The 10,035-nt window shown below is 35.6% G+C and overlaps 2 protein-coding genes and 1 non-coding gene across 3 annotated transcripts; 2 read left to right on the forward strand and 1 right to left on the reverse strand.

The window, feature by feature from the left end:
- The first annotated feature begins 3,002 nt into the window (after positions 1-3,002).
- Positions 3,003-4,820, forward strand: pgrmc1 (progesterone receptor membrane component 1). Its single transcript, XM_073817884.1, has 3 exons — positions 3,003-3,323; positions 3,837-3,992; positions 4,086-4,820. Exons 1-3 carry the CDS (start codon positions 3,035-3,037, stop codon positions 4,178-4,180), a joined length of 540 nt encoding a protein of 179 aa, XP_073673985.1. The 5' UTR covers positions 3,003-3,034; the 3' UTR covers positions 4,181-4,820.
- Positions 4,821-7,995: 3,175 nt separating this feature from the next.
- trnal-caa (transfer RNA leucine (anticodon CAA)) lies at positions 7,996-8,106 on the reverse strand. The gene is made up of 2 exons: positions 8,069-8,106; positions 7,996-8,041 (listed from the first exon to the last, which is right to left on the reverse strand). It is a non-coding gene; the product is annotated as a tRNA-Leu (tRNA).
- A 343-nt stretch (positions 8,107-8,449) lies between these two features.
- Positions 8,450-9,572, forward strand: cox7b (cytochrome c oxidase subunit 7B). Its single transcript, XM_073818423.1, has 3 exons — positions 8,450-8,588; positions 9,133-9,254; positions 9,344-9,572. The coding sequence occupies exons 1-3, from the start codon at positions 8,450-8,452 to the stop codon at positions 9,419-9,421; spliced, it is 339 nt and encodes a 112-aa protein (XP_073674524.1). The 3' UTR covers positions 9,422-9,572.
- Positions 9,573-10,035: the final 463 nt, after the last annotated feature.

Raw genomic sequence — 10,035 nt, forward strand, 5'->3', positions numbered from 1 at the left:
AAGTCAGAATTTGCCAGGGGTATGAATAATTTCGAGCTTGACTGTATGTATAAAATCAGTAAAAGTGTGATAAAAGCTTACGTCTGAAGCACTTTCTGCTGGTTTTTGTGTCTCTGGGGTCTTCGGTTCTTCTGGTGGAGGTTTATGCTCTGGTCTTCTCCTGGTCTTTCGGGTCGGTGGTACATCAGTAGAGCTGTCAGTCTGAGTTTCAGCAGAGGGCTCATCTTGAGGTGATGAAGGCTCTTTGGCCTCTTGGTCCATTGATTTCTCTGTTTGGTCACTCGCGGAGCTTTCATTGTCCGACATCTTAACACATGCCAGTCTCTTAAAATGGATCAATAAATAGGTCATTACTTTAATGACAGCTATAGGATATATAATTGTGTAACGTTACATGACATTGTAGTTTATGAACTTGACCAAAAACAATACATTTTAAAATGTCAGTACAACGTACTGGACGTGAAGTTCATATCCTTCACGTAACGTTACATCACAATTTTTGCTGTGGCCAAAGATTCAGATGTTACTTAATATGATTCAAACACACAGACTTTAGACATTAGTGAACATCTAGAGATAAATAGATCATGAAAAGCCGTTATAATAGATGCTGTAGTAACGTTACATACTTAGCAAATAAGCCTCATTACATCTGTCTGTCGTACTACCTGGAATACTATACTGTACTGTATTTAAAGATAGACTAACTTTAATCAGCAATATTAGTCAGCATCCAGTGAGCTAAACGCTATAAATGTAAATCATAAGAAAGACGTTATTATTAAAATAAATAAGGGATAAACATAACATATCCAACCTATTGCCTCCTGTTTCTCTTCTCTATCGTGCGGCCACGTCACTGGACTTGTGTTTTGTTTTTCCCTTTACACTCGCTCTTCCATTGGAGAATGAAAACATAGGCTCGATATTTTATTCCGCCACCTGCTGTTTGGAGGAGGTACTTTACACCAACAACGCACTTGTTGTATAAGAGCCATTCTACAGAATTTGACCAAAGACAGAGTTGGAATCGTCTTAAAAATAATCTTTTTCCAGAGAAATAGTATATTATCCAAGGTACACATTTCTAGTAATTGTGTAGTTAATTCTCATATTGTATTTTCAGAAAGTTTTGGAATATTTGTCCTCTTCTCAAATTTGTCACTACTGAAACACAGTAATATATCATTTAATAAGAAGGATTATATTGACCTGTTAAGATTTTGCTTACATCTGCATTGTAAATATAGCTTTTTGCTATTTTATTAACAATTTTCAAAGGGAAAAAAATAAAAAATGCATTTTTAACAACATTTCAAGTGTAATTTATGAGATTTGTTGCAAAAAGCAAAAAGTTGATCATACTGATTTCAAAGTTAAAGATTCGTTAGTTTGAATAGGCATTGAACCAAAAACTGTCATAACATGTTAGTTGATAATTCAGTATACTTTATTTTTGACAAAACATCCCATGTTTCGGTAGTGGCGGTAATGTTTTGGAAGCAACCACATCACATACTAAAACACTTTTAAGATTAAAAATACAAAAAAATTGCATACCTGTATTAAAATTTTGTTTATTTCCCCTAAGTAAAGGATTACGTGTTCCCTTTTCTTTAGTGAATGTTTGGTTGTGGTTAGCTAGCACAGTTCTGAACAGTGGTAAACATATGAAAACTAAACGTTATGGAATAACTCCCAGAAAATGTGTACTTAATTGCAGAAATAAAGGTATTCGGTAGTGACGTTCCTTATAGTTGCACACAGATTTTTCAGACTTTTCAGACACATTTACCTCAAAATGATGGGGCCTATCTACTCACACCTTGTAGTTATGAGAGAGAGTAAAACATGAATATTTTCTGATCGTAAATGTAGGGATGTAGTTAAAATCAGTCTCAGTCAATGGACTAAAACAAACACTGTTTTGGTAGTGACATGAAAATGCGGGATTTTTTTTTACAGTTTCATAATTTACAAAGAAAATATTTTTTTTAACTTCAAAAATATCAAATATCAATATATATTGAAATTAATAGGGTTCGGGAGAGCCACCTCCAAACTGAAAGTACCCACTAAATGATGATTTTATATATTAAGCTTACGTAATATTTTGAAATTTAAATGCTTTTTAAATGTTTTGTAATGATGTTACAAAAATTATGAGATTTGAATATTTTACAGTTCTAACTATATTTGTCACATTAATATAACAATATGTTATATGTTAAACTCCTACATGTCTTTAAAGCATTGTAAAATATGTAACTCCATCCATCCACTTTCCTGTATTATGTAATAGCTGTTCAGTCATTAATATTTAAAATATTTAAATTTAATTGTATCACTGGCACAGGACATTAGTTATGTTTACAAGTACAGTTTAAATCTTGTTTTATTACAACAAAAAAACATTTTCTCAATATTATAAGAAAAAAGCAAATGTTTATTTATATAACACTTTTCTAAACACGTTAATGCAGTTTAAAGTGCTTTACAAGTAATAAGGAATCAAAAAACAATAGTATATAACGTAGAAAAAATGAAAATAAACCCTTTCCCTCGATATTCAAATTTTTTTGGCACATACCTGTAAGTATGTTCAAAAGATAGTCCATGCAACGCCTTATTAACTAATAAAAGATTTTTAAAATCAATACGAAAACTGGTATCCAGTGTAATGACTTTAGTAAAGATGTAATGTGATCTCTCTTTTTGGCTTTTGTCAATATTCTAGCAGCAGTATATTGTATTAATTGTAGTTGATTTATTTTATTTTTTGGTAGACCTAGAAAAGAGGGTTTCACAATAGTCAAACCTGCTAGTTGTAAATGCGTTGCGTGCAAGACTTCCAGATCACAGTTAACTTCAACCCCCATTGCAAAAAAAAAAAAAACTACACGCCCCAGAAATCCATCTCAATTCTGATTGGCTGGCATCACACTATTGTGTGTTTTCGGCTTCTGTGATTGGTGCACTGCTGTGGTCGTCGATGAGTCTCGATGTTCGCACGCACAACATCAGAAACGAAATGGCTGAAGAGGAGGTTGAGCAAACTTCTGGAATTCTTCAGGAAATTTTCACTTCGCCTCTGAACATTAGCTTGCTATGTTTATGTTTATTCCTGCTGTACAAAATCGTTCGCGGAGACAAGCCTACAGACTATGGCCCGGTTGAAGAACCGCTGCCTAAACTAAAGAAAAGAGATTTGACTTTAGCAGAACTGCAAGAGTACGATGGACTGAAAAACCCAAGAATCCTGATGGCTGTCAACGGGAAGGTGTTTGATGTTACAAGAGGGAAGAAGTTCTACGGACCAGGTAACATGCGAATATTCGATATTCAATAGCAGGTCTTATTTTAAACTTTTCACATGTGATTTTTATTTCTTCAGAAGAATTAACGCCACGTAATTTCTTGAATTGCGATATATTCTTATTAAAATGCATTAGTTTAATTTCAGACACACCCCTTTGTGTTGCACCGTACAAATGCCAAGTCATAACCCCATAGCCTACTGAATATTCAGGATTAATTTAGTTGTCACACAACCCTTTTAAAATGTGTTTATGTTTACATGATATTTCCTCGGATACCGAGACGTCATTGTGATTTTTTTTGTCCCTTTTGTGCACACTTTTGCAATGGCAAAATTGCTGGTCATCATTGAATGATTAACTAAACTGTGATAAAGGTTGACTAGATACTACAGATGTCCACTGAGCACAGGATGGTTGTTCATTCAAGAAAATGTATAGGCCTACAACTTGCTTTGCATTCCTGTTAAGATGATATATTTGCGAACAGCTAATACCAACTTTGTTCACTTTTAGAGGGCCCTTACGGGGTCTTTGCGGGCAGAGATGCGTCCAGAGGACTGGCCACGTTTTGTTTGGAGAAGGAGGCCTTGAAAGACACTCATGATGATCTTTCAGATCTCAATGCTATGCAGCAGGAAAGCCTGAGCGAGTGGGAGACCCAGTTCACACGTGAGTTGAAGGACGTCTTTTGTTCTGACTTCTGCACTCTTCAGGAACGTTGCGATGAGCTGAATGACTAAAAGGTTGTGTTTGTCTCCATAGAGAAATATGATTATGTTGGGAAGCTTCTTAAACCTGGAGACGAACCAACAGAGTACACAGATGATGAAGAAGTCAAGGACAAAAAGAAGGATTAGAACATGGAGTACACAACAAACTAGCTCTTCCATTTATCTATGTGGTCTAGTTTTGTTGCTGATAGCTCATTTTGACTTGAACCGCCATGTCATTTCATATACATCAGCGTGAGCTTAATTAGCACGTCATATGTGCATAAACAATTTCATATCACTGTATTCATACAACTAATGTAGTATGTGTTATATCTACAGCAACTGTGACTCATAATCATGTCGTTTGAAGAATCCTTGGGTAAATATGTTCCTATGGCTTGCTGTAAATATGAATCACAATGTCTCACTCTTTTTATTTTTGATTGTTAACTACAGATTTTTATCTAACCAGAGAACATTTAAACCAAATACACAAACATCAAAACACACTAGAATGCTTTTAAATGAGCGTCAGAGTAAAAGTTAGAGTGGAGATCTCATTGTCAGACTAGTTTCCCTGATACAGATTAAGACAAGGCCCGTACTAAAGAGGGTTCTCGAGCAAACTTATCACATACTAGTCTTAACATCTGCTCAGGAAATGTGTCGATTAGATGCACGTAACATTCCGTGAGATTATGTTTGCAACTTTTGTTACAGGACAAGTAATTGCAAAACAGCTTTTCTGTTCATAATGTTCATTATTAAAGAATATGATTTATTACCATTGTGCATTCTTTTGTTTTAAAGCTCTGTGTTTGTTTGAAGAATTTTTTTTTCTGATGACTGGTGCATGGTGTATCCATGAACTCACACCTTTGTGCCCTTGAATATTAAACAAAGCATTTGCTCAAGCTGAACTGGCCCTGTAGTAAGTTAACTCTATTAAGCCCACTGTATGCTATTTGATACATGGATTTAAAAGGCCTCTAAATTATCAACATGATCAAAACTTTGCTGAAAAACCTGTTGTACATAGTCTACAAGCCTTTTTGTTGTCTGACACAAATAAAAGGCCTTTTGTATAATTCTAGAAATATCCACCCTCAGGTCATGGTACATGTGCTGCAAAATCAAATGATTTTAATTTAAATAAAAAGGATAACTTCTATCCACCTTTTTCTTTAACTTTTCTTTCTCGGTTTTATAGGGAAATAGCGAGAAGAATAACAGTGCAGTAAGCTGTAAAACTGTCAGCACTACAAACCAGTGTGTTTATAATTAAGATAATACATTAAAATAGTATGGTTAAGACACACCAGTTTGCAATATCAAGCAGCAAAACAAGCTGTTTTGTACAGCTAAAAATAGCTGAATGCGGATGAGACCGGAAGCCAGACCCATAACATTTACAAATGGCCCACTCTTACAGCAAGAAAAACATTATCCCCCAGTTTCATAGACAAGGCTTAAGCCTAGTCCCAGACTAAAATGCATGTCTGGGCTGTTTAAACTGAAAGAAACTTGCACTGACTGATCTTAAAATATGTCAGATTTTTTTGTTTTGTCTCAAGATGCACACCAGTAATGTTTTTACCTAAGGAATATTTCTAAAAACTACATAAATGTCCTAATTGAACAATGGCCTAATCCTGGCTTAACCTAAACCCTGTCTGTGAAACCGGGCCTATATGTTTTGCTCACCACAATTAAAAACTTACAGCTTTGGTTGTTACAAAACATTTCTATTTTAAAGAAATGCTGTTCTTCTGAACTTTCTATTCATCAAAGCAACCTGCAGAAATTCTACTCAGCTGTTTTTAACATAATAATAATATTAATAATAAATGTTTTATGAGCAGCAAATCAGAATATTAGAATGATTTCTGAAGGATCGTGTGACTGGAGTAATGATGCTAAAAATTCAGCTTTGAAATCACTGGAATGAATTACATTTTAAAATAGATTCAAATAAAAAACAGTTATTTTAAATAGAAAAAAAGATTTCAGAATTGTAGTGTTTTTGCTGTATTTTGGATCAAATAAATGCAGGCTGGGTGCATTTATTTATATGTTTTTGTTTTAACATCTGTATTAATTACAGATTAACTCTCTCCACCCTCAATACCACGACTGAGGTGAGTCCCTTGAGCAAGGCAGCGTACCCCCAACTGCTCCCCGGGCGCCGCAGCAATGGCTGCCCACTGCTCCGGGTGTGTGTTCACGGTGTGCGTGTGTTCACTGTGTGTGTGCACTTGGATGGGTTAAATGCAGAGCACAAATTCCTAGTATGGGTCACCATACTTGGCCTCACTTCACTTCACCTTAATTACATGTTTTTTGCTCAGTTTGAGCATTTTTGAGTTTGAGCTGTTTATTTTCTAATTGATTGTAAGCTCCATATTTACTCTAAAAAATGCTGGGTGAAATATGGACAAACTTTACGGTGGCCGAGAGAGGCCAACGCACTGCAAACAAGAAAACACATGCAAACAGAAAAAAACGACAACAAATAAAGAAAACATCTTCATCAGTTTGACAACACAGGCGCTGCAAATCCTCGCAACACAAACACAAATACGGAAACGCGCTGCAAATTCTCACAACACAACCAAACTCAGAAACGCGCTGCGAACACACGAGGGCGCTGCAAACTAACAAACGCGCTGCATATAGCACGGTCCACAACGGAAATGTTTCAGGGGGACCTCAAAAAGTGACGAACTCATCTGGGACCTGATTATTTATATCACTATATTACCTGATTATTTATATCACTATCACCTTTAAGTGATACTATACTATCACTAAGTGATACTATACTATCACTAAAAGGCGATAGTTCACCGATAACACCTCTGCTCTGACCAACAGCCACTGAAAAAATAATCAGGTCCCAGATGGGTTCGTCACTTTTTGAGGTCCCCCTGAAACATTTCCGTTGTGGACCGTGCTATATGCAGCGCTATCGTGTGTTCGCAGCGCCTCCGTGTGTTCGCAGCGCGTTTCTGAGTTTGGTTGTGTTGTGAGAATTTGCAGCGCGTTTCCGTATTTGTGTTTGCGTTGCGAGGATTTGCAGCGCCTGTGTTGTCAAACTGATGAAGATGTTTTCTTAATTTGTTGTCGTTTTTTCTGTTTGCATGTGTTTTCTTGTTTGCAGCGCGTTGGCCTCTGTCGGCCACCGTACAAACTCAGCGACTGGGTTGTTTTGATCCAGCGGTTGGGTTAAATGTTAAATCTTTAACCCAACCTTCTGGGTAGTTTTATTTAACTCAAAGGTTAAAAAGTCTCTTAAAGTTTGGCTGGCTTAAAATAAAACCAAAATCTCTGTAAAATATTGTCCTATCCTAACAAACAATACATCAATGGAAATCTTATTTATTTAGCTTTCAGATGATGTGTAAATCCCTATTTCACAAAAATTACCCCTTGTGGTCCAGGGTCACGAATATTAACTTCAACCCATTTTGGGTTCATTTTAAACAAGAAATATAGTCATTTTTAAGCAATAGTTCAGTTAAATAAAACTACTCATAAGTTTGGGTAAACATAGTCTATAGCTAAACACTGGGATAAGACAATCACAGTGTTTGTCTATAGCGCTGGGTTGTTTTCAACCAAGAATTTTCAGAGTGTTATAAAAAATCCTGATGGAACTATGTTAGCCTACATCATAAAACACATAGGCAAAGTAAAAAAAAAAAAAAAAAAAAAGATTTTCTTTTATAAACTGTAAATAAACTCTTCTATCAAAAAAAGAAAAAAAGATTTTCTATTTGTTTTATGTTAAGCTTTACAGTTTTTAAGTCAATATAAAGTAGCACAGGGGAAACATATTCTTCTAATTTCGTGAAAATGTTCTAAGTTCTAAACTGGCCAGAAAAAAAGGATAAGCTTGTTACTTAAATTTTAATATCTGGTAACATTTTAATTGTTTCTAGTTTACAGAAAAAGATATGTGTCAGAAGTGGGATTCGAACCCACGCCTCCATTTGGAGACCAGAATACCCGATTTGTCGGAAGGGAACAACCCTTGAGTCTGGCGCCTTAGACCACTCGGCCATCCTGACACTGCTGAAAATACCATTCGAAATACTCGAATTTAGAATTCATTTTTCATTTACGCAATCCAAACCAGAAAGAACAAATAAACTGTGGACGTGCAATGCAAAGTGAATTGTTTAACTTAACACTGTCAACACATGTAACGTTAAGGTAAAACAGCAGTGATGGTTCCATACTATATACAGAAGAAAATGTAAAAGCTTAAACGCATTTATACTCATTAGTATAACCGTATAGGTTAACCATAAACCACATAAAATTAAACTATTACACATTATTTTAGTTTAACATTTACATTTTACGTTATGTTGAATCTACCGCTGATCGTTTTTACGATATTTCGCGTGCATGCGCGCACGTCTCGCTCGCTCATTTCCGCTCTGCCATTTTGGTTCTGCCATTCAGTTCAAGGGTATTAGCACGAGCAGTCGGCTGCACCGAGACATAACCATGTATCGTTTCGCCAAGGCTGCCCTGAACCTCAGCGGTAAGTTAAATAGCGTATTCAAGGACTGACCGTTTTATTTGATTTTTAAGTGAACCGTATCTGTCATAATGCTGGCCAATAAACTGGCTGTTATTTTCCTGTATGCTAACGCTAGTTATAATGCAACGTTAATACATCCGTAATTCGCTGGTGTGTACGATTTAGCAAACAATTAACGTTAAATATATAGTCAGTCACCTTTTATCTATAAAGACATGTTTGTATTTTTCTTTATTTTCCTTCTGTGTACTTAAAAGCTTTCTGACATCACTTATGAGTCGTTTAAAATGTAAATATCACTCCCGCTGATTGCAATTGTCTTATATTCAGAACATTATATCTCACATAATTCGAAAGTGTTTCCTCTGAATTTGTCTACTCACTCCAAATTTGCACTTGTGTAAGTTATATGATTACTAAAGGTCAATGGTTTTGCATTAGGAATGTCTTAACATACATTCAGTGAGTCCAAGGTTTTGACAACTCTTCATTGAGGCATTTGTACACTTGAATTAATCTTTTTGTATTTTCTACTTTACAATAGGTCAAAGTGCCCGTCAGTTGGCTGTGCGACAAAGGTCTGACCTGTCCCGTCAGTTTCATGCAAAGTTTGGATCTCCTCTGCTGATTGGTGGGATCACATTTTGCGCAACTGTTTGGGCATATGTACGTGACTGCAAACACAAACCTTCTAGTAATTATTTGTCTTATTTCTATGTTCTATATGTGATTTTGTGATCTCTGGTTTTTCATAGGTAATCACATCAACAGGCATCACATGGAACCTGTCACCTGTAGGCAAGGTGCAGCCCAAGCCATGGCAGGAGGAATAAGTGCACTTCCCCAATGTGGACTGAATGCTGCAGGATTCTGAATGACATTCTGAACTATTCCATTTTGCAAATGGAGACTTTTCATCTTATCCAATCTTGTTGCTATCTTGGCATGTATGTAAAAAATTAATAAATTAAATATAAATCTTAAGATTTGTCCTCTTGTTTACCTCATGCTAAACTGTTTTTAAAGGTTTTAGGTCAGATTTGATCCTACGTCAGTTGCACATTTTTCATCAATTTAATTTTATTTTGGAGGTCATGTATATTTTCAAGGTTAGTTTTGTATTTGGATGAAATCCTAAACTGTCCATGCATCCAGGGTTCCCACGGGTCATGGAATTTCTGAAATATCACAGAATTTTAAAAGGTCTATTCTAGACATTGAAAGTAGGTAATGTATGGAGGAATTGAATGGAGACTTGTTTGTATATTGAAATATTCTTGATTTATTTTTTATTTAAACTGCTTTATTTAAACAGATGTGAAGGAGGGGGTTTGGGTAATTTATACATGCATTAGGCTTTTCAACAAGTGATATTTCTTCATAGTATATATACCCATTAATCCTTGCTCATAGCTCCTCTACACTTCTAAAAATAAAGGTGCTTCAT

Source organism: Garra rufa, chromosome 14, assembly GCF_049309525.1.
Source record: "Garra rufa chromosome 14, GarRuf1.0, whole genome shotgun sequence".
NCBI lineage: Eukaryota > Metazoa > Chordata > Actinopteri > Cypriniformes > Cyprinidae > Garra > Garra rufa.

Bases quoted from the DNA above. Each gene is read 5' to 3' on its own strand.
- pgrmc1 (XM_073817884.1), top strand. From the start codon at position 3,035: ATGGCTGAAGAGGAGGTTGAGCAAACTTCTGGAATTCTTCAGGAAATT. The intron at 3,324-3,836 runs GTAACATGCGAA...GTTCACTTTTAG, and splicing joins GAAGAAGTTCTACGGACCAG to AGGGCCCTTACGGGGTCTTT. The intron at 3,993-4,085 runs GTGAGTTGAAGG...TTGTCTCCATAG, and splicing joins GTGGGAGACCCAGTTCACAC to AGAAATATGATTATGTTGGG.
- cox7b (XM_073818423.1), top strand. From the start codon at position 8,450: ATGCGCGCACGTCTCGCTCGCTCATTTCCGCTCTGCCATTTTGGTTCT. The intron at 8,589-9,132 runs GTAAGTTAAATA...ACTTTACAATAG, and splicing joins GGCTGCCCTGAACCTCAGCG to GTCAAAGTGCCCGTCAGTTG. The intron at 9,255-9,343 runs GTACGTGACTGC...GGTTTTTCATAG, and splicing joins GCGCAACTGTTTGGGCATAT to GTAATCACATCAACAGGCAT.